Consider the following 25,089-nt stretch of genomic DNA (forward strand, 5'->3'; position numbering starts at 1 on the left):
TTTAGCCTGACCCCGTTCGGGTAAGTACTGAGACTGAACCTTTTTTGTTAATATTTCGTATTTTCGTCGTTACCCATCGAATATCTTGTCATAACATCGTTATCCTGCACATTTCCTAAGCATACGTTCACATTTGGGAGCGAAATTTGACAACTTTTGCAGGCGTACCAGAACTTTGTTTGGGCTTTAAAGGCACAAAAGTAAAAGCTGCAAAAATTGACATATTGTCATTCATTTGCAAATGCCCTTCAAGATAGCAATGACAACAAACGACCAATTTAATGCACTGAGAGACATGAATGTAATAGCAAAAATAAGTTTTTGTTCCCTTGTATTTTTTTTATATCCTCAAACAAAAACAAAGTGAGGAATCTGAAGCGGGAACATTTTCTGTCAACTCAAACTTTAAATGACATAGGGAGTAAGCCGCAAAGGTGATAAAATGGACATAATTTCTTAATTTCATTCTTTTAATTTAGAAATTGAAGAATTCATGATACAAATTCAAGAACCAAATATTATTTCAAATTTTCTACCATCTTTGTTACTATTGCTTCTTCTCTTATGTCTTTTGAATATGGATTTGACAGAAGATTCTTCATTTTCCTCCATTACTTTTTTTTTGGGTCTTTCTTTATCTTTGGAGGCCTACAGAGACATTATAGAGATCATCTTTAGGTTCATTTTAGAAAATTAATTTGCATTTCATATTGTGTTGAATTTGTCTTATATAATAATTGACAGTACTTATATAGCGCATAACACAAAGTGATAATGTCCCTATGCGCTCAAAAAAAAAGAAAAGAAGGAAAGATTATACAAAAACATACAATTCCAATTACAGTGGTGGTACCGAGCTTCATGTATGCTTACACTGTACACAAATGTGTTTTCAAGGCAGACTTGAATCTATTTATATCAGTGATTTGTCTTTCTGAAGTAAATTATTCCATAAGGTAGGGGCATTAAAGACAAATGTTCGTTCTCCGTAAGATTTGATTCTTCCGGTTGGAATAACAAATACATTTTTACTTTTTGATCGAAGGTTCCTCTTTGGTGAGTAGATTTGAAGTAGCTCCCTTAGATAATGTGGAGCAAACATATGGAAACATTCAAATGCTAATAACAGTATCTTAAACTGAATCCGATTTTTCACTGGAAGCCAGTGTAAGCTTCTTAAAACTGGTGAAATTTGTTCATGTTTCCTGATTTTGGATACTACTCCTGCAGCAGAGTTTTGGATTGATTGTAATCTCTGTATCTGTTTGACCGGCAGTCCATAAAACAATCCATTACAAAAATCAAGGTGGCACATGACAAAAGCATGAACTAATTGTTCTGCGGTGTGTTTGTCAATGTACTCTCGAGTTTTCCCAATTTTGTAAAGTGCGAATGAAGCAGAGCGACATTTTTGCGGCACAAAATTTTCCATGAGCAATTTATCATCCAAGATTATACCCAAATTTCTGCAAGTGTGTGCTGCATATTCTCATTGTTAAATAGAAGAGCGCATACACATAAATGACAGGCGGTGGTATGTTTTCAGTTCTGTGTGTTTGTGTGTCTGTTTGTCTGTTGATCCATTTGTCTATTTGAATACAAGGAAGGGAGCCTACACAAATGCATGAAAAAAATATTCACAAAATTTGCAGGGTGGATTCACAATGAGGTAAGAAAAAAGAGATTGAATTTTGGGGTCATGAGGTTAACAGTCATATGGGGTCACAGAGGACATAAGATAAGCTTAATCTCCAAATAACTCACAGATGATCAGATACCAAACTTACAGAGTGTGTTTATAATGAAGTAAGGAAGAAACAACTTAATTTCTGGTCATGAGGTCAAAGGTCGTGGGATCACAAATAACATAAAATAAGCTTAGGGACCTAACCTATCAATAACTCAAGACAGATAGGCCATAATTGGATATTCATCAAACTTGCAGGGTGTGCTCATAAATGAGAGTGAATTATTAATCAATGAATTAATTTTTCTTTTCTCTTTTTTGGAGGGGGGGGGGGGGGCTTGTGAGGTCAAAGGTCAAATGTCAAAGGGGTCATAAAGGACATACATTGTAAATGACATGGAACAAGCTTAATCTCCCAATAACTCAAGAACAGATGGTTGGATTTTCACCAAACTTTGCAAACAGAATGTGGGGGTCTTGAGGTCAAGGGTCAAAGGGGTCACACAGGACATAAAATAAGCTTAATCTCCTACGAACTCAACAATGGATGAACAGATTTTCACCACAATATGCTTTGTGTAGCTATCCCCATATCTCTACATTTGTGTTGTTGATACTGCCTATGAAATGTCAATATTCGGTGTATACAGTACATGTTTGTGAGGGAGTATACATGACCCCGTTTACAGCACAAGGCGAGGCCGCGGCTGAGCCCACCTTCATTTCAGTGTAAACGTGCAAAAGGCCAAATGCAAGGCCAAAATTGGCCGAGCACTTGGCCACGCTCTGCAGGTGGTCTCCAGAGCGCCCGGTCTTTATTCAGTGTAAACGCAAACTGGGCCAAATGCGCGGCCAATTTTAGTCTGGCTTCCAAACCCTCTGCTTGTACTATTTCGCTATTCAGGATATTAACCCCCTCAACGTCAAAAACTAGTATAGTTTAAGGTGTTTTTGTCCTGCAAATGATTTTTCCTTCCGCAAAGGCCTTTGCCCGAACAGCGACTTCGTCGCCACGGAATCCAGTTGGCAAAGGGTCTGAAAACCAGACTATACCAGATTGCGTTTGTTTACAAGCAGAGCGCCACTACGACAAAACATAGAAAGGTTTGAATTAAAAGCGCGGCCGAGCCTAGCAGTGTAAACAGACAAAATTGCGAGGCTCGGCCCTGCAATTGAGGCTGGGCTCGGCCGCAGCTCGGCCCAGCCCCACACTGTTAACAGGGTCCATGTGTGCATTTCTTCCTTTTCCAAGGAATTCAAAATTTCAGTTTTGTAATATATGCTCCAGTTTAAGTCACAATAAGAATAACAGAGCATATTCATATCATGCAAGATAGAAAGCTAGCTCATTGTCGCACCATCTGAGAAAAAAACAAACAAACAAATTCATGTGAATTGGAATGGACCATTAGACAAATAGGGTACAGAACAATACCCCTTCCTCTCACCTGTCCTGTTTCTCCTTCCAGCTGGCTAAATACCTGGAGACTGTCATAATGAAGTTTCTTGATGTTAATGACACCATTAAATGCTGTGGTGAGTCCAGCCTGTGAATAAAACAATACACATACAAAAAAAAAAGAGAAAGGCATTATAATATCTGAAGTAACCTTTAGAGATGGACCATTCATATTCAATCAGTGCTAAATTGTCTCTTCTTTGCCATGGTCAAATAACTCTGACCCATCAAATATTTAGTAAATCTGACAATTTTTCACATTATGAAATTCTTCCGTTGAGCTGCTCTTATTGCAACTGATTAACAAATTGGCCTACATCGACATAAATAATCATTGAATTGATTAGTGTTTAAGTAGCAGCAATAACAAAAGAAATCATGGGCATACATTTATACTTGGGCAGGATTTGAACCTACGACCTCCTGATCTCTGGACAGGCATCTTATCCACTAGACCACCAAGATTCCACCCAACAGCTTGTGCTGGTTCAAATCCATGTAGTTTGCAGCAGTTACTGCGTAATTATTCAAATTATGAATTTCTTTTGTCAAGTTGTTTTTATTGCAACTGATTAACAAATTGCCCTACATTGATGAAAGAATTTCATAATTTGAATAATTATGCATTACCCACTGCAAACTACAATGATTTGAACCAGCAGTAGCTGCCGGGCAGAAGCTCCGTTGGTCAAGTGGATATAAAAATGCCTGCCCGGAGATCAGGCGGTCATAGGTTCAAATTCTGCCCAAGTACCTTATATGCCCATGACTTCTTTTGTCATGGCTGCTACTATTAAAAACAGTGCTCATTTACGTCAATGTAGGGCAATTCGTTGATCAATTTCAAATTTGACAATTGTCAACAGGCCATTAACGATTGCCCCGTCACAATACAGGCATGCTAACCTGGAAACATTAAACTGCACATTACTTGAATATGAGACCATTCTGAAGCAAATAATTTTCACACAACAATAGATCTATAATGTACTCTTAAATGAATCCCACAAGGATTGGAACAATCATCCTCTAGCATTCCCACTGATTCCCACTGATCAGTTACTACCATCCCCTTTAAAAACTGTTTGAGGTACCCTAATGAAACACGGCATATATGTATGTTTGAGTGGACGAAGTTGTGCCTATAAACTGTTGGATGTATATGCTCAAGGTCAATGGGTCAAGGTCAAATACTCAAAATTTCACTATTCCTCCACTTACATAGCGAATGCCTTGAGGGTACTTTTTTTAAAACTTAGTGTATTCATGTATAACCTGATAAAGATTCTCTAGGAAAAGCTTCAGGCCATGGGGTCAAAGGTCAAGTGAGAATGTTACGATTTTTTATTTTTCTCCGTAATTATATTATTTCCAAAATGGCTCAAGGACTCTTCATGAAACTTATTACTAGTACTGCCTGTCTGTATTTCTCTTTGGACTTCAAAGGTCATGGGGTCAAAGTCAAGGACAAAGGTCAAGGTTGAATTATCAAGATTTCATTATTTCCCCCATGCCATGCCTAAAGGTATTTCCTTAAAACTTAGTGCATACATGCATTGCCAGATAAAGATTCTCTTGGAAAATTTTGAGCCATTGAGTCAAATGTCAAAGGTCCAAAGGTCAGTTAAAAAGCCAAAATTCTACTATATAAGGCTATCACCATTGTCAAGTTCCTGCAAATGATGGTCAAATTGTTTTGTCTGCTCTGTCCACTGACTTATTTCATTATTGGATATTTCCTGCTATTAAAAGTAACTGCTCATGGGCATGGCCTTGCATTGGCAAGAGTACAGTGACCTTTGACCTTGTCACTTCAATTCATACAAACAAAAATAGATTTCAAACACTACATTTCCTGCCAACTTATTTTTCCACTTGGCATTCCTACCGGTATACAAAGTTGCAGCTAGAAAAAAAAATAACTAAAAATTTCACTATGGCGACTGGAATGCCTCTGCCATAACGCATGATTCTCCCAATAGGTCTATATAGTATAATGTCTTGACAATGCGTGATGACAGTTTCACATATATCTGGCAAAATATTAAAATGACAGGTTTATAACGAATGTGTTGAATGTTCACTTTCCTTGAACTAGGTTTAAGGTCGGGCGATTGTCACCCCTAATGTACGTTATTGCGTAACTCTTCCAAACGAACGATATTTGTGCATGCAATTGCGCAATGCCAGACTGCAGAGCTATCCATTTAATGTGTGGGACAGTGCTGCCACTGACACGTGTATGTGTTGCATGTTCACTTTCCTTGAACTAGGTTTAAGGTCGGGCGATCGTCACCCCTAATGTACGTTATTGCGTAACTCTTCCGAACGAAAGATATTTGTGCATGCAATTGCGCAATGCCAGACTGCAGTGCTATCCATTTAATGTGTGGGACAGTGCTGCCACTGACACATGTATGTGTTGCATGTTCACTTTCCTTGAACTAGGTTTAAGGTCGGGCGATCGTCACCCCTAATGTACGTTATTGCGTAACTCTTCCAAACGAAAGATATTTGTGCATGCAATTGCGCAATGCCAGACTGCAGTGCTATCCATTTAATGTGTGGGACAGTGCTGCCACCGACACGTGTATGTGTGTGTGTGTGTATGCATCATACACAAACATTGTGACCGCGAGCTGCAGTGATTGGAAGAGAGGCCAAAAGAGCCATGCGTCTTCTGGCCTCTCTTCATGTGCATGCACACTGTGAGTGTGTGTCCATTCGGCACTGATCGGAAGCTCTCGTGGCTCGGACAGCCATTTTGGGTCAGGTGATTTAGACCCCTGCGTGTGTTCGCTGACCCTTTGAGCCAGCACGATTCTCATTTGGTGTCACAACATTTGATACAGAATGCGGGGAGGCAGCGTGTTGTGTTCGTCTCCGTGCCGCACAAACCACTCGCCACGACTGTAAGGCTGAAATTAGATGAATGGCTACATTGTCTAAGAGTGCAGGTATTTGGGGATTTGAGGATCTTAACTTGACTTTAGACCCTTTCATAAGTTTGAGGAAGAAGTAAAATTTAGCACTTTCACTTGACCTTTGAACTTATGGCAAGAAACTTCCAAGAGAATCTCTATTGGGTAATACATGCATACCGTACACTAAGTTTCAAGAAAAATCCTGCAGGCATTGCATCTAGATAAGAAAGAAAAAGTGAAATTTTGAGGAGTTGACCTTGACCTTTTGAACCCCTAACCTTTGACCCATGACCTCTACATTTTCTAGATAATCACTGCCAGTCAGTGCATGCATATATATACAATACAATGTACTAAGTTCCATGAGGATACCTTGAACCATTTGTGAGATATGGAGAAACAAGAAAAAGTAGAAATTACGCGGTGCATAATATGTCCCCGCTGGAAGTAGCATTTTGTAGCAAAATGTACAATACAGGTCAAAAAATCAAGGTCAAAGGTCAAAGAAGTCAAAGGTCAAAATTCTGTGTAGCAGTTTTGAAGCCCTCACCTAGTGCCATCACATAAAGCAAACGGAAGCGAAATCGGGTTAGAAATGGCGAAGGAGTAGCATTTTGTAGTAAAAACGTACAATATAGGTCAAAGGTCAAGGTCAAAGATCACGACTGAAATTCTGTGTAGAAATTTCAAAGCTCCCATGTAGTGCTATCATATAAAGCAAACAGAATCAAAATCGGCTCATAAATGACAGAGAAGTAGCAAATTGAAGATTTTGATCACACACAGATGCACACACGGACAGACACACGAACACACACGGACACCCACATGTACGGAGCCCGTTTCATAGTCCCCAGCTCGAACTCATTCGGCTGGGACAAAAAGTGAAATTTTAATACGATTTTTCACTATGCTATTGACCTTTGACCCCGCAACCCGAAACTCTCTTTGAAGAATCTTTACTTGGTAGTTTAACACCAAGTTTCAAGAAAATACCTTCAGCAGGGCTGCACACTGGCGCCGGTCCGACGGTCAAAGACCGGTAAAAGTCACTGTCGGACCGGTAACTTTTCAGGAAATCCACAAGTTACCGGTCCGACATGACTAGTAAAAAAAAAGCATTGGTGGGGTCAGTAGAAAGGAAAAGAGCAGCCCCGATCAGGGAGAAACAGAATGCAAGATATCGCACTGTTCAACAAGCTTTACGCAAGTTTTCGTTTATGTCTATATACCGGTGCAATTTGTACAGTAAACGTAGTTTTGAGCACTAGCAGTCGACCAGTTACATTCGCGCTCGCTTGCGCATTTGGCGCTGCTCACGCACTGCCATGCAATGTAATACATGCAAAGCAAACGATGCAAAGCATGTACAGTGTAACTGCTTCTCGTTTGCTTGCGATCGGCGGTCATGCCAGACAAGAAACATTGATAGAAGCGCACGCATTTCTGGGTCATTTTACTCATGATTTTTTAACGCGCAAGATCGATCCGATCCCGGCTTCGCAGCAGCGTGGCAGTTATGTTAGAACTAATTTAGTTGTGTCGATTTTTAGAAAAAGTAAAAACACATTCGATATTCAGCGATACAGTAAACGGATCTGATTGCGTTTATTTTCATTTTGCACAGTCATTTCACAAATTAATATTTTCTTTTGCTTAGAATGTTCTCATAACGAAGATAGGCGCAAAAAGGATCACGAAATCGGCCCTTCCGTGTACTTTTTAAGAACGCATGCACAAAATGTGAAGAGATAATACTAGGGAGAAAAAAAAATCATGAAATCATGACAGTCCCGCTTACATATTTCAGGTAGAAATCGTCCCAAAAAGGATCATGAATTCGACCGCCGCGTCGTATTTTCCAAAAGATTATGTACGAAATGCGAAGAGATTATAGAGGAGAAAAAGAAAAAAAATAAAGGACACATTTTGGTGAGTGCATCATAAACGATTACAGCCGAATAACAATTCATGAAATCAACGTAATCCCGTTGAAATTTGAGGAAATAATAGGCGCAAAAAAAAAAAAAAAAGATCTTGAATTGAGTCCTGCATGCCGTCTTGGTTATCAAAAATGCATACACAAATGCGACGAGATTATCGGGAGAAATATTAAAAAGACAATTTTACCCTTCTGGTGCGTGTATAACAAAAGATTACATCCGAAGTAATTCATGAAATCGCCACAATCCCGCTGATATTTGAGGTAGAAATAGGCGCAAAAAGGATCGTGAATTCGGCCGTGTCGTATACCTTGTAAATAAGAACGCATGTACGAAATGGGAAAAGATTAGCGGGAGAAAAATAAAGGACACATTTTCATCCCTTTTGGCGCTTGCATCATATAAATTACAGCCGAATAGTAATTCATGAAAATTTCGCAATCCCGTTGGAATTTGAGTAAACAATAATAGGCGCAAAAAGAATGTCGAATTCGGCCCTACATGCAATGTATAATTTTGAAAACGCCAAATACGAGGAAATTATCGGGAGAAAAATAAAGAACGCATTTTCAACCCTTCTGGTGAATGTATCACAAAAGATTACAGCCGAAATAATTAATGACATATCGCAATCCCGCTGATATTTGATGTAGAAATAGGCGCTAAAAGGACCGTGAATTCGGTCGTATAGGCATGTACGCAATGCGATGTGATTATTGGGTGAAAAATGCAGCACACATTTTCAACCCCTTTTGGCCCGTGCATCATAAAGATTATAGAGCCGAGTGATAATTCATAAAATCATCTCAATCCCGTTAAAGTTTGAGGAAACGATAGGCGCAAAAGAATCATGATTTTTGGCCGTGTCGTGTATCTTTTAAGAACGCATTTACAAAATGCGAAGAGTTTATCGGGGAGAAATAAAGGACACATTTTCAACCCCTTTTGGCGCGTGTATCATAAAAGATTGCATCCGAAGTCATACATGAAGTCATCGCAATCCCACTGATATTTGAGGTAGAAATAGGCGCAAAAAGGATCGTGAACTCGGCCATGTCGTATACCTTTCAAGAACGCATGTACGGAATGCGAAGAGATTATGGGGAGAAAAATAAAGAACGCATTTTCAACCATTCTAGCTGGTGCGTGCATCACAAAAGATTACATCTGAAGTAATTCATGAAATTGCCACAATTCGTCTGATATTTAATGTAAAAATAGGAGATAAAAGGATCGTGAATTCGGCCGTGTCGTATACGCATGTACGAAATGCGAAGAGATTATTGGGAGAAAAATACAGGACACATTTTCAACCCCTTTTGGCCCGTGCATCATAAAGATTACGGCCGAATAATAATTCATGAAATCTTCGCAATCCCGTTGACGTTTGAGGAAACAATAGGCGCAAAAAGAATCATGATTTTTGGCCGTGTCGTATATATCCTGTTTAGAACGCATTACGAAATGCGAAGAGTTTATCCAGGAAAAATAAAGGACATATTTTCAACTCATTTTGGCGCGTTTATCATAAAAGATTACTGCCGAAGTTATTCATGAAATCATCGCAATCCCGCTGATATTTGAGGTAGAAATAGGCGCAAAAATGATCGTGAATTCGGCCGTGTCGTAGAACGCATGTACGGAATGCGAAGAGATTATGGGGAGAAAAATAAAGAACGCATTTTCAACCATTCTTGCCGGTGCGTGCATCACAAAAAGTTACATCCGAAGTTATACGTGAAATCGCCACAATTCCGCTGATATTTGAGGTAGAAATAGGCGCAAAAAGTATCATGAATTCGGCTGTGTGGAACATCTGTAAGAACGCACTTACGAAATTCGAAGAGTTTATTGGGAAAAAATAAAGGACACATTTTCAACCCCTTTTGGCGCGTGCATCATAAAAGATTACAGCCAAAGTGATTCATGAAATCGTCACAATCCCGCTGATATTTGAAGTAGAAATAGGCGCAAAAAGTATCATGAAGTCGGCATGTGGTGCATTTTTTTTAAAGAACGTACTTACGAAATTCGAAGAGTTTGTCGGGAAAAAATAAAGGACACATTTTCAACCACTTTTGGCGCTTGCATCAGAAAATATTACAGCCGAAGTAATTTATGAAATCTTCACAATCCCGCTAATATTTGAGGTGGAAATGGGCGCAAAAAGGATCGCGAATTCGGCCCTGCATGTCGTGTACCTTTCAAGAACGCATGCACAAATGCGAATAGATTATCGGAAGAAATATAAAGAACCCCTTGTAGCGCGTGCATCAGAAAATATCACAGCTAAAATAATTCATTAAATCGTCGCAATCCAACTGACCACCAAGAGCAAGTTACGCAGCAAGTTCGTGTGCCGATGTTTAGAAAAAGTCACAAACGCATTTGATACAATCTGATTTTGTTCATTTTTTACACTGTAATTCACAAACAAACATTCTATTTTTTCCTATCTTTTTTATTTTTTTTTGTGCAATAGATATCGCAAGTTTTTAAAAAATATATTAATCTGTAAAATGTACATGGGGGGGGGGGGGGTACGTCCATAAAAAAAACAAGAAAATAAGTTTGCAAGTCATTTAATGTTTTTTTAGGTTGTTGTTGTTGACCGGTAAATTTTCTGTTCGGACCGGCAAAAAATGGTAAAACGGGGCATTTACCGGTCCGACAGAGACAGGTTGGACCGGCAGAAAAAATGGGTTAGTGTGCAGCCCTGCCTTCAGGCATTGCATATGTATGGGGGAAATAGTGAAAGTGTGTGCATTTGACCATGAACTTTTGACCTTTGACCTTAAAGGTACAGTTTACCTTTTGGGGCAGTGATTTAAAAAAATTTTGAGATATCACATTGATGCATATGTGTAGGTCAGTTGTATCACAAAACATCCTACCATGTGAAAATTTTGCTATAAAGCCTAAAATATAACGAGACATCACTATGTTTCTTAATAAACCATAACTGTAGACGGTTTGGTCAAGAAACATTTTTATTATAACTATTGTTCACATAAACAATAATCAAACTGATTCAATTTTTTATTTTGGCTGTTTCTATCCATAACTCACAATTTAGAATTATTTTGAAGCACTAAAGCTGTTTTTTGTTTTTCATCTGCTAATGGTAAATTATGCCTTTAAGCTGTGTGCCCAAAAGTTGAGAGGCACAACTTCGTCCACTCATATACATGCCAAGTTTCATTAGGATACCTCAAATAGTTTTTTAGTTACGCTGTTCACAAAATTGATTACAGATGGACAAAACAAAAACATAATGCCTCCAGCGACACTTCGTAGCAGAAGCATTTTAAAACAAGGAAAAGTAGAAATTACGCGGTGCGTAATATATGTCCCTGCCGGAAGTAGCATTTAGTAGCAAAATGTACAATATAGGTAAAAAGATGAAGGTCAAAGGTCAAAGAAGTCAAAGGTCAAAATTCTATGTAGAAGTTTTGAAGCCCTCACCTAGTGCCATCACATAAAGCAAACGGAATCAAAATCGGGTTAGAAATGGCGAAGGAGTAGCATTTTGTAGCAAAATGTACAATATAGGTAAAAAAATCAAGGTCAAAGGTCAAAGAAGTCAAAGGTCAAAATTCTGTGTAGAAGTTTTGAAGCCCTCACCTAGTGCCATCACTTAAAGCAAACGGAATCAAAATCGGGTTACAAATGGCAAAGGGGCCATTCTTTGAAAAGTGAACCTAATTTCAAAAAAATGAAATTTGTTCTCTGAAATTTTGAGTTGATTTATCATACAGAGCACTGTCTGAAGTTGCATGAATTATATTTTTATTTTTAAATTGAGGTCTTTGTAGTGCTAATTTGCATATATTTACATAGGCATATATTATACAGGGAATATGGAGCGTTTTTGCCCTTTGTTTGACTGATGGAAAGATGTGTCTATTAACTTCCTTTCTGTGATATATGGTAAAAATATGTTTGTCCCCACGTAATTGAACATATCTAGCCTAAGAATGATAGACATAATGAAATCATAAGGAAGTAATTAACATACAAAGTTAATTATCTCTAAATGTCACACACGTGACCAAAAAACAGGAAGAGTTTATGCTAATCAAAAACCTGAGTCATGATCAACTTTCTTTTTCATGTCAAAAGCTAGTTTGATTGTATCTTACTTTCCACCAAATTTAAGCATCCTTCAGTATCAGACTTAATTAATAACAAGCAAATTAATTGGTCACACACGTGACCACTGGTCACGTGTGTGACTTATGTGTGGTCACGTGTGTGACCAGCAATTCATTTGTACACTTTAATAATGAACATTGTTGCCCTTTTTCATGACAATAATGTACCCATATTCAGTGGTACACTCTACACAGTTATTTCAAGAATGATACCCTTAAAACAATGGAGTAATAAGTGCAGTGTCCAGCTCTTGGTCTCAAGTTTGACACTTTTACCAGGATGCACAATTGTAACTTCCTATTCAAGCTGATGAGGAGTCTGCTGGACAATTGTGTTGCAATATGTCACTATCTAACAAAAGATATTCACATTTGATTTCTTGTTACACAGAAAAAAACCATATGATAGTGATTACTTATCTGATGAAGAGTTGTCTCATCTACGATATCCACATAAATGATCTTGTATGTTTCGTACGTGCATGTGTATTGCATGTTTCTTTTTTTTTAAGACTAGCAGTCATGTCATTGAAAAGAATTAGGACTGATATGTATGCAAACATGTAGTTATATAGCATTATCAGGTTATTCTACCCTGAATTCATTTGACATATTCAAACATTGTCATTTGAAGTTAAGTTAAACTGCACAGAATTTTGTAGTCATGTTTGCATGCTGCTCATCTGACGGACATGTACAGTGTATACACAAAATGTGTAAGCAACTAAGCAACAAAATTTTTTATAACTTTGATCATCTTTTAGAAGACATACCAGAAATGGGAACCGCACTTCATCTATCCAAATAATTGCAAGCAAATTGATTTCAACAATTAAAGAATTGATGAAGATATTTGAAAAAAAGAGCATCATTATTAAAAAATGATACAAACTGTTAATGATATGGGAAAAAGTACCTGATGCTTGATTTATGATATCAAGGTACGGTACCAATAAAGATTTGTTTAGTAATAAAAATCAGTATCTCTAAAAAAATCAAGGATGGATAATTGCAAATTGAATTAGCAAGGTTCAAAATAATTAAGTCAATCAAACAGTTTGATGTGAGTCTGATCAGAAATGTGATAGAAGAGTGAGGAGAGAATTAACAAAGTTCTTCTTTATTATAGTAATAAGGAAGGGAGATTGCTTGCAACTTCTAATTTACTTTGATAATCAAACTACACTGTCGATTGATATCATACATCAGATGAAAGTAGTCATTTGTGTGTCAATACATTTATATATAAGTTTATAATCCAAGAATTCTGGTTGCTTGTGATTGGCATGAAACACGGCATAATATCGAGTTAGAAAATGATTATATGATTTTGTGCATGTTTGTACGTGGGGTGTTGATTTTTGCATACTATTAGAACATGCACACAATAATTCAATGCAATCAAATATATAACAAATGGCCAGGTTTGTAAAAGACAGCATAACACATAAAATCAACCTATGTGCATGTTCATTATTGTATCATATACACATATTTCTGCAGTAAACATAAACATCATGTGAAACTGCCTGCTTTTTATACCATTTAATGAACTTAAAAAAAATTAAAAAAATTCAGGTCCCTTCTTGTGTCTTTATTTCTAAAATCAGCTAGACTAAATTTCAACATCAGATAAAACCATTGATAGCTGAAACTATGAATTATTAGATCTAATTTAGCACAGGTTTTCACCATGCAATGTTCCTGGATTTTCTTGGTCAGTATCATGTCACACACGTGACCACCCAAATGTCACACACGTGACCATACATCAGCACATAAAGTAATACATAAACAAATACCTGTAATAGATTTATACGATTTGTGGCTCATTTCCTATTCACAAAACTCTAATGCATGTCTGCTAGAATCATAAACATTCTAGCTTTTAAGAATTCACAGAGTTTGTAAGTTAAGTCTTGATCATGAAAAATCTCATTCCGTGCGAGGTCACACACGTGACCGACCTTATTTGACCTCTGACCCTTAATCAACAAAATGTACAAAACATTTCAAATTGTCACCTGATAGGTTTTGACATACATAAGTCAAATACACACAAACAACTAGTATACCTGTAAGGCCTTTAGAGTTATATGAGATACTTTTCCCAATTTGCTGTATTTTTGGTCACACACGTGACTAAGAATGGCCCAAAGGAGTAGCATTTTGTAGCAAAATGTACAATATAGGTCAAAAATCAAGGTCAAAGGTCAAAGAAGTCAAAGGTCAAAATTCTGTGTAGAAGTTTTGAAGCCCTCACCGAGTGCCATCACATAAAGCAAACGGAATCAAAATCGGGTTAGAAATGGCGGAGTAGCATTTTGTAGGCAATGTACAATATAGGTCAAAAATCAAGGTCGAAGGTCAAAGAAGTCAAAGGTCAAAATTCTGTGTAGAAGTTTTGAAGCCCTCACCTAGTGCCATCACTTAAAGCAAACGGAATTGAAATCGGGTTACAAATGGCGAAGGAGTAGCATTTTGTAGCAAAATGTACAATATAGGTCAAAAATCAAGGTCAAAGGTCAAAGAAGTCAAAGGTCAAAATTCTGTGTAGAAGTTTTGAAGCCCTCACCTAGTGCCATCATATAAAGCAAACGGAATCAAAATCGGGTTAGAAATGGCGAAGGAGTAGCATTTTGAAGCAAAATGTACAATATAGGTCAAAGGTCAAGGTCAAAGGTCACAATTGAAATTCTGTATAGAAGTTTCAAAGCTCCCATGTAGTGCTATCATATAAAGCAAACAGAATCAAAATCGGGTTAGAAATGGCGAAGGAGTAGCATTTTGAACATTTTGATCACACACGGACGCACACACGGACGGACACACGGACGGACGCACGGACGCACGGACGGACACACACACGTACGGAGCCCGTTTCATAGTCCCCTGCTCGAAAAAAATATATATCTGCCAAAGTTTAGTGACCTTTGACCTTGAGAGGGCTTTTGCCCAAAATCGAATCAGCACATTTACACCTAATTCAGTATAGCCCGGCCAATCAAAAAATCATGAAAAACTCATCACTCAAGAATGTTGAAGGCTTTTTTCTGAAATCAGGATTAAACAATTTGTGGGGTGGATGGATGGACAACCCCAAAAGGTAACGTTCCTGGCAACCTCTAAGCCTGGCTCACACCTTTGCGTTTTGAGCTTGCGTTCAGCTGCGCATTGCCCGAACGCAGTCTAACGCAGTCTAACGCAGCCTAACGCAGCACTACACAATGAAACAAGTTAACACAAGGTCAATACGCAGAATAAAGCAGAGGCTTTGCATTCCAGCTTGCTAGTTTGAAAATTTTTCAAACATCCGCAATTGAACGCAAGATCAAAATCTATTCGAGCCAAGACAAGTGGCAACCAGCTAATGCGAGCAAGGACGAGCGACGAGCTAGGGCGAACTGCGTAACGCTGGCAAATGCAGCTTTACTTTGAACTGCGTTTCACTGCATATGGTTGCGATACCTGCTCGCTTCACCTCGACTTACCTCGCTTTAGTTCGCATTACCTTGCTTTAGCTCGCATCACTACACGCTATTCCTAGTACTCTGCTCGCATTAGCAAGGACCATTGCATATGTAGCTCGCTACATTGCGAGCCTAGCTCGTCCGTCGCTTGCTCCCCCTCGTTCCTCCTCGCCTTACCTCGTTCCTCCTTGTTCCTGTTTGATGCTGCTCGCTTTTACAATAGCTCGCCATGACTGTGTATATATTTGTGATACAAAATCTAGTTAGATTTAATTAGAATTCACTTAGTTGACAGAAGAAAAACAACATGCTTATCAAATCATGAGGCTTTTGTAATGATTGTGTTCTTTCAGCAACATCTGATTAAAACATTTTTCAAAAACACCTCTGAGTACCCACATATTACTGCAGGTTTTTGTGGAAATTCCAGTTTTTCTCGAATTGTATTGCCACACATAGGTATTGCATAAAATCAATTTTGTCTGTTTGTTTCTTTTTTACACCAGAAATATGCTCTGTTCTGTCCTCAACAACTGCAGGTATATTAGCAAGGTTGTCATTCCTGCTATAGTGACCATAGGCAAACCATTTTGAAATAACCTGTTATGAAAATAATGTCTTGACCCTCAAGTGATATTTAGGGTGACCTTATAAGAAAAACTTGACTTCAGACGATGAAAACAACATCAGAATCAAATTCATTGACCCAGAAAACCTTCAATACAGATTTTGAAAATGATTGTAAAATGTTTACCTTTTTCTACATCCAAGTGACTTTTGAATTTCAGATGGCGGCCATATTGGATTTGACCAATCTGACAGTCCCAGAGGGCGCCCTTCTTGGCAGCCATCAAAAATCGAAATAGTATGGTTTGGGCAACGTGTGTAGACCTACCTAATTTGGTGATTTTGAAAGAATTTGAACCAAAAAGTTCCTTGCGCCCCCCCCCCCCCACCACAAAATGTCAAAAACGTATATAGTGCCTACCCGTGCGAACTCTCTATGAGCTTGTACGCAGCAGGGCGAAATAATATGCAGCGGAACGAGCAGGAGCGAGCAGCAGTCGAGTTAAAGCGAGTGGTTGAGCAGTAAAACCAGGAGAAACAAGTTAATGCGAGCTGCTTGCGAGTTAGTGCAAGATGCCAGCGAGCAACGAACGAGTGGCGAACCGCGAACAAGGTACAAGCGCAACGCGGCAAGCAGTCTTCGGATTGAATTGCAATGTTACGAGCAATAGCGAGCTGGAGTGAGGTGAAAAGCAATCGAACGCAACAGTAGGCAATCATTTTGTAAGGAACATAAAAGCTACAACGCAACAATGTGACTGCTACGGAATATTTTGCCGCGGAGCGCTGCATTAGGCTGCTTTATGGCATGCGTTTGGCTAATGCAGCTGTAAGAATGCAGCTAAAACCGCAAAGGTGTGAGCCAGGCTGAGGCACAAAAAGTTATCTTTATGACATAGCTGCACGACTATAAAAATAGATACAATAAAATGATGAAAAATTGAATGAAAGCTTTGAATGATGAACTTTGTCCGAGCTGTACCTTGAGCAGAATAATTAATGGGAGGATATGTTAGAGAAAAGCACAATTAACTTTGTGACCTTCAGAGGATACACAGATAAGAAAAAAATTATAACCCCTGTCACACATAAAATTCTTGCAAGATCATATGTTACAATATTAAATGGGTTAGTCAAATACCGGTTAGTGATTGGCTAAACACAGTCACGTGATGGAGGCACATTCGTTATGTTCGCCCATGGGCGAACATGTGTATTCTTTATAATGTTCTCCCATGGGAAAACATTTTCACGTAACAAATGACAGAAGTCCTAGGACTGCGCGCACAGTGAATTTGGCTCTGCGCGAGCGATCGAGTGTTGTGCTGGTGGATGGTTACGTTGACGTTGACCTATTTGACTAACCCATACAATATAACAGATGATGACTTTTGTTGTCAGGAACATGTACCAAACGTTCCACCCTCAGGGTTTGAAATGCTATTGAGGGAGGCTATAAGTCCCTCAATAGCATTTCAAACCCTTCGGGTGGAACATGGTATGTTCCCTCCCCCGCCAGTCATCATCTATACAATGTTCTACAATAATCAATAAGAGGACACCGAGACATGGAATGGCCTTGTAAGAATACACTGGTACAATAATCTTATGAAGTGGTACCCACATCATCATTTCCTTACTATACAGCATATTTTTATGTGAGGTTTTGATATATCCTTGGCATTCAGGCTGGAAGAATAATTTGAAGTGGTTTATATAACGCCCATACATCATATAATGAGAATTTTGGAGGACGACATCGCTCATGCAGCAGTTACTTCTGACATTATATCCAGGATAATACCACATGAATTAATCAACTGCATGGTATATTCAATGTCAGTCATAGTGTAACTTCAGAATATTTTCTTCTTTTTTTCAGCAAAAAGTTTCCTCACAAAACATTTGCTTCTACTGTCATAGTCAACAATTGTCATTCAAAAACAACATTCTGAGCCCCATTTCATAAGAATTTTACATAATACAATGTATAGCAACTCTTCATGCAATGGTAAACATCATGGTAATGACAAGAATCCTGCTTCCTCATTGGCTGTTGCTAAGAGAAGTTGCCATTCTAGTGAGAGTTGCTATCCCAACATCTTTCGCTAAATTGGGCCCCAGTCTCTCTGAGGCTACAATGTACATCTCTTTCCATCACTACGAAATGGAAATTACGAATACAGGTAGTGTGCGCCCATCACTAACAGGGAAAATGTAATACAGTAAAACGAGGAATTTTCGCGTGCATTTTAATTTCGCGAATTTCGCGAGCGCCAAAATTCGCGAAATTAATATGCACGCGAACGCTTTTGTCTACACTACATGCATTGAACACCAGTAGCAATTCGCGAAAATTTCATCCCACGAAAAAGGCTGTGGGCTCCAATTCGCGAAAATTTCATGCCGCGAATATATCATGTTTTACAGTACTCAGAAACTCAAATCCTTGTACAACTTTGAGGATGACAAACTATGAAACACAGAGTGAACATTTCATGAATTCAGGGATCAAATATCATTATGATTACATTACTCTCAGTGACATATGAAAATTAATGTGATTTAGTTTGCCAAAATTAACAACAAGGCAAGTGCCATAATGTGTCTCGCCCATTCGCGTACAAGAAATTGTATGCGAATGGGATATAACAGATAAAAAAAAGAGATATAACAGATAAAAAGAGATATAAAAGAGTAAAAATTTATGGCAAAAAAGAAACGTGCCATAAAAACTTAACATTGAGCCCTTAAAGTTCGTTGACCCCTGCCTGTGACCTTTGACCTCGTGGTGACCATCCACTCCCCAAGAGACATAACGATCTACCATCCAAGTTTGGTAACAAACGGACCTATGGATCAAAAGTTATGACCCATGATAGAAACGCGCCATAAAAACTTAACATTGGGCTCTAAAAGTTTGTTGACCCCTGCCTGTGACCTTTGACCTTGTGGTGACCATCCACTCCCCAAGAGACATCTACCATCCAAGTTTGGTAACAAACGGACCTATGGATCAAAAGTTATGACCCATAATAGAAACGCGCCATAAAAACTTAACATTGGGCTCTAAAAGTTTGTTGACCCCTGCCTGTAACCTTTGACCTTGTGGTGACCATCCATTCCGCAAGGGACATCTACCATCCAAGTTTGGTCACAAATGGAGTTATGGATCAAAAGTTATGACCCATAATAGAAATGCACCATATAAACATTGGGCTCTAAAAGTTCGTTGACCCCTGCCTGTGATCTTTGACCTTGTGGTGACCATCCACACCCCAAGGGACATCTACAATCCAAGTTTGGTCACAAATGGAGTTATGGATCAAAAGTTATGACCCATAATAGAAATGCGCCATAAAAACTTAACATTGGGCTCTAAAAGTTCATTGACCCCTGCCTGTGATCTTTGACCTTGAGGTGACCTTCATATATGGTAAAATGTGAAACTTTGTATGACCCCTCTTCCCTCGAAGTTTGATTGCAATTGAAGCTCAGAGTAAAGAGTTATTGAAGTTTTTATAGCGTTACGGACAGACGGACGGACGACGGACAGACGGACGGACGACGGACGGACGGACAGACGGACGGACAGACGCCGCAGGCGATCCCTTAGTCTCCCCGCACCTCCGGTGGGCTCGACAAAAATTACAAAACACCCTACAGCTTTTTGATTTTTAATCTAATGTAATGTACAAGTTAAGCTATTACTGTTCTCATTTGTTTGGCCTTACTGTTTTCCTCAAGGTACCCTAACCTTGAACTCAGGGTGTGGCTCCCCTATAGCCAAACATCAACACTTGAATAATATAAATTATCATCTATATAGGACATTTTAGCGGCGCATTAAAAACACGTATTGCAGTCCGCTCAATTTTTACTGTTCAGTATCACAGCATATTGAACGAATCACATAGACCAACATATTAATTCCCCATAGGCTACCATTGTTACTTGCCGTTCAAGATCACATCATATTCAATTCTGTCTCGTTTTGCGTGAGTGCTTGCTGAATGCGCAAACGCTTACTACTAGTGCGCGTCATTTTGTTACATTTTCACAAGCGCACAAACATCTCGCTGGTTGTTTGTTTCATACGCAGTTTTAGGGTCTTCCCCTTTTCAGCGCTGGGATGGGACTGCCGAGTCAACTTCAAAGACAAGTAGAAGCCGGGTAATTTTGTGCAGTTCATGGTTGCTCTACTTGATTGTATAGATTTGGATGGCCTTGATTCATGGAATGCCACGGAATATTGCACTCGTTAAGAGTCAATATTGCACTCATCTTCGATTCGTGCAATATTGGCCCTAACTTGTGCAATATTCCCTGTTATAAAATGGGTTCAAGAATGTAGCCAATAGGAAGCGCTGAAATGAGTGACATGTGCTTTGGTTACTCAGTCCCACTGCACTGCGTGTTAAATCCTATTGCCGATCGTCTGTGCGCGCGGCGGCTCCTTTGAATTGCATGCATACGCACTGTCAATCCTGTAAACAACTTCTAGTTCGGGCTGCCGGCCGCCGGCCTTTCTTCCCTTGTGCATAACATGTGTGGTGTACGTATAATACGTACAGTACAGTAGACCAAGCGTTGTGGGACCGGACGCGTACATGGAGTCACTTTAAAGGGTAAATCCAACGATTTAGCAGGTTAATTCTCACGCCGTTTTCAAAGTATGTTGTCTAGTAGGCCTATATGAGGAGTCTATATCAAGTCTTTAAGGTAAAGGGTGCATATTCTATGTAAAATAAGTAAGTTTTCATGCGGGAACTTAAGTGTCCGGAAACCCAAATCATACTTATATGTGCGGGACTTCCGAGTGCGACGTGCGTAAATGTTTGGGACAAACATCTTCGGACGTCTTGACCCACAAAGGTACGTGAAAAACGCTGTTAGTTTTCAAATTTTCTACCCATTTTATAAAACAAATGATGCACAGGATTATTTCGTGGCGTTAGTGTAGGCGTATAGTGCACTCGAGGGTATTTACAATTGTGAAACATGCACGAGGCGTGCATCATTTGTATAGTATCCCATTCATAGCCATCCAATATAATATAAATATTCATTTGTTGAACTGACTCACAGCGTGCCAAGTTGATCCTGCAGTGAGTTCTGTCTTTTCCAGCAGCACCACGTCCTTCATACCAGCCTTGGCCAGGTTGTAGGCAATGGCTGTACCTACAGCCCCACCCCCAATGATCAAGGTTTCTGCTTTGTCCTTCCATCTCTTGTTCAAGCTACCTGATGTGGCTCTGTGGATTACAAGATACATTGTATTTAGAAAAAACATTTTTTTGCAATACAATTTGCAATGCTTCACAATGGCACTGGTCTGACAGTCCAGGACCAGAAAAAAATCACTGTCGGACCAGTCCTTTTTTTTTTCAGGAATAGACCAGTGTAATAAAATTCCAAAAAAAGAGGAAAAACTGGGTACCTACTGGTCCGACAGACAGGTTAGACCAGTAGAAAAATGAGATAGTGTGCAGCCATGCAAATTGTGATGCAGATTTTCCTCTACTAGCAGTGTTACCAGCATCATCCACACTGAAAACTCTGCGCAGGGACCAACCATTCTTGGCATGGGATAGTTGAGACAATGAATGAATTACCGGTAAATAACAAATAGAAAAATATGGCACTCATTCTGATGAAGACTAAAACTAACCCACACATAATTGGCCGGATGACAGAGCAACGATGTATATATAAATACATCCATCGTTATCTACAAGAGCATTCAGAAAACACTCAGTAATGCCTCTCCTTTCATCTCTTTGTTTTCACGCTCTCTCTCTCTCCATCTCTGTAGTCTGTTGCTCTCTCTCGAACCTTGAGGTACAGGACCAGGTTACAAATCACATTGGCTGCATGCACAAGACATTTCTAATGCAGATATGTGTCGTAATCTAAAGTTAAAAGCTCATCATTCAAGAAGTTAAAAACTTCAAAGAATACAAATGTCATGGGAGACTATTGTATCTTTGATAACACAAGACACATCTACCATTAAAAACCCAGAAAGTATCTACATTCACTAATGTAGTTACATGGAGTATTTCTAGTTTTGAAGTTGGTTGCTTTGTTCATTGTTTGTTAGATTTTCGTTCTTTTTTTTGTTTGTTTGTTTATACATTCTCCTCGCATCATGTGTCCCAAAAGGAGGGGGGTGGGGGATGGGGATACATGATGCCCATTTGTTATATAAACTGACATTTATATACCCTGGTGATAATGTCTGCCAAAGTTATTGAACAATTTGAACATCGTATGTAAAAGATGAAAATATGAGAATTAGGCCCTAATTTAGTCCACCTCACCCCCTCCCCCCACAATGGCCATCCCTGGATCAAACCAGTCACCAATCTACTTACTCACCACACTAACTTAGCTTATCCCTTGGGGGGGGGGGGGGGATTGTGCCCACTTGAATGATTTGATCCTATCCCCTATATTGAGATGCTTCCTGCTAAGTTTGGTGAAAATCCATCATGGGGTTTTCAAGAAGAAGCTGAAAATGTAAACTAAAAGTTTATGCGCAACACAAGACAATGGCGCACAACACATGACACACAATGACAATACACACACATAGGACAACGCACACCAGACAATTAATGAATAAACACAATTATATAGCTCACTGGTCCAGTTGAGCTACTCTACAACTTTGATACACTCGTCCACAAAATAATATTCATATGCAGGCAAAGTACACTGCAATTGGCCAAATTATGAACAATCATGTGAAACTGAACATTCCTCTCTTAAAGTAGACACTAGAAGCAAGATACGTTAACCCTGGGGCACTCCCTTAAATGTACAGTACAGTTGTAAACTGCACTTTGTGTTTGGGCTGGTAGCAGTTTAAAGTACATCAACTTCTGTGGGAAACCTCTGCTTGGTTGTATCCAATTCCAAATATGCCTACATCAGGCCATCGTGGCTTCAAATTAATAATTGATTAAATTTTTTGAATCATCCATAAACACTCATAAACATTCATTCATAACATGTGTTGTACTATCATCATGATCATGTGGTTATACTGTAGTAGACCATCCCCACAGGTAGAACCCTCTGCAACCAGGCATGTAATGTATTCTGGAAAGGGTCTACATTTTTCTTTCTTCTCCATTGCATATTAATTAGGGCCCTACTCGCTATGATGGTTGGTACACAGCTTAATTTATAGTTAGAGTTTAGACTGTCATGTGTTTGTGCTGGACGGTTGTTTCTCCGACTGGAGATTGTCGCAATTACGCAAGATGGATAGGGCCGACATATGGCATGGATGGTTATAGTCCACTGCGGACATACTTATGTCATACTGTAGTACCCACGTTAATAATCTATCATGATCGTACTTCCGCGGTGGAGACAATTGAGCATGACAAGTCCAAGTGGCAAAGGACTCCTATACAAAAGAACAGTCATATTATCACGATTATCGCACGAGTCCAGAGCCTGAGAGCTGCAAATACTTTTCGAACATGACGAAGAGGCTCTCGACTATACGATTATAATTATAATATAATTATTTCGCATTCAACAGACGTCCTACTCACGATGTCTTTGTATCGTTAGAATGTCTGTTGCTTCCCGAGAACGGCCTAGCGCAGTTTACCGCTGCCAGCCCCCGCCGGCATGGACCTCGGACTCGGAGGGTTTGAGATAGACCAACAGTCCTGTGAATGCCATATTCTATCATGCGAAACGCCATTTTCTGCTTCGCTTTCACTACTCGACGTAATCGTATCGATATTGAGAAACACAGTCAGTTCTGCTTGCTTGTTTACATGTGGCAGAGATGAAAGAGGGGTCACTGACGACACGTAACTACTTAGTAGATGCTCACTCCAAAGGGTCGAATGTTACAACAACAGACCGTCGTCTGCTATATGCATGACGTCTGCATATGAAAGAACAGTATGAACACAAACACACAGCACAAACAGATCAGATACAGAGGCCTAGTTTCCGGAGAATTCCTGGTCGGTTGACATTCGGCTGCCCGAATATTACATCCAACACACACACACAATTATGGCGCATGGCGTGGGCCGACTCAAGATGTGAATTCTAGCGACCCGCGATTTTTCTCCTCACTGGAAACCACATCGTGGATGATGGCGGCCAGTGTGAAGGGTCTTTGAAGCCCCGCCCCTCGTAGTTCTGACACTTCCAGACCCGAGATACACTGAAAACACATCCATGGCATATGAGTCGGCTGCTGTCCAGGCACCCGCAAAGGTACGTTAATGCAAGGAGCTATATACACATATAGCTCCTTGGTTTATGCAAGGAGCCACATGGCAGTGCAGGTGTACAGTATGGTCAACATGACATTATGGTCAAGTACATGCTCATGCAAAAACATGATACATGATACTGTGTAAACTATTTCAAGAGTTCGAGCAGAACGGTGACAGAGAAAGGACATTTTAACCAAGCTGTTGCAATGTCGTAAAAAATAGACCTACCATTTTTTTTTTGGGGGGGGGGTTGCAAAATGTTTTGCTTCTGTCACCTTGTCTCTCAGCTTGTTTCTACTAGGTGTTACAAAAAAAAAAACATTTTCCACTTTTGATCCTTAATAGTTCGAAAACTATACATCAGGTAACACTGTCATTCATATGAGTAATAGCTGAATAGTGTACAATTAAGTTGGAGGTGATTTGAATATGAGAGCATGAATCAGTTTTGTTAAATCCATGATTAATTCTAAAGTTAAGTTCCAGACTTTGGTCAAATTTGAACCCTCTGTACAGAATTGAACTTTACATAAGAACCAATGATGTGTATGTGAGTGTGTGCTTACAATGACCTTGAAAAGTAGACATGAATGCCACGAATACCACCTTTCAAGAGCTCTGTTGACT

At 39.3% G+C, this 25,089-nt stretch overlaps 1 protein-coding gene across 1 annotated transcript in view; it reads right to left on the reverse strand.

Annotated features, from left to right (window-relative positions):
• The window catches only part of LOC139744977 (dimethylglycine dehydrogenase, mitochondrial-like), a 62,823-nt gene extending 38,944 nt beyond the window's left edge, over nt 1-23,879 (reverse strand). The window contains exons 1-3 of the mRNA XM_071655386.1: nt 23,776-23,879; nt 21,291-21,459; nt 3,136-3,234 (exon numbers count right to left, since the gene is read on the reverse strand). Coding sequence (XP_071511487.1) covers nt 3,136-3,234; nt 21,291-21,350 — 159 coding nt within the window. The 5' untranslated portion in view covers nt 21,351-21,459; nt 23,776-23,879. The remainder of the gene's footprint in view (nt 1-3,135; nt 3,235-21,290; nt 21,460-23,775) is intronic.
• Between the last annotated feature and the right edge of the window lie 1,210 nt (nt 23,880-25,089).

This window comes from Diadema antillarum, unplaced genomic scaffold, assembly GCF_040938485.1.
Source record: "Diadema antillarum isolate AM-2024a unplaced genomic scaffold, OU_Dant_1.0 seq00001224_RagTag, whole genome shotgun sequence".
In the NCBI taxonomy this organism is placed as follows: domain Eukaryota; kingdom Metazoa; phylum Echinodermata; class Echinoidea; order Diadematoida; family Diadematidae; genus Diadema; species Diadema antillarum.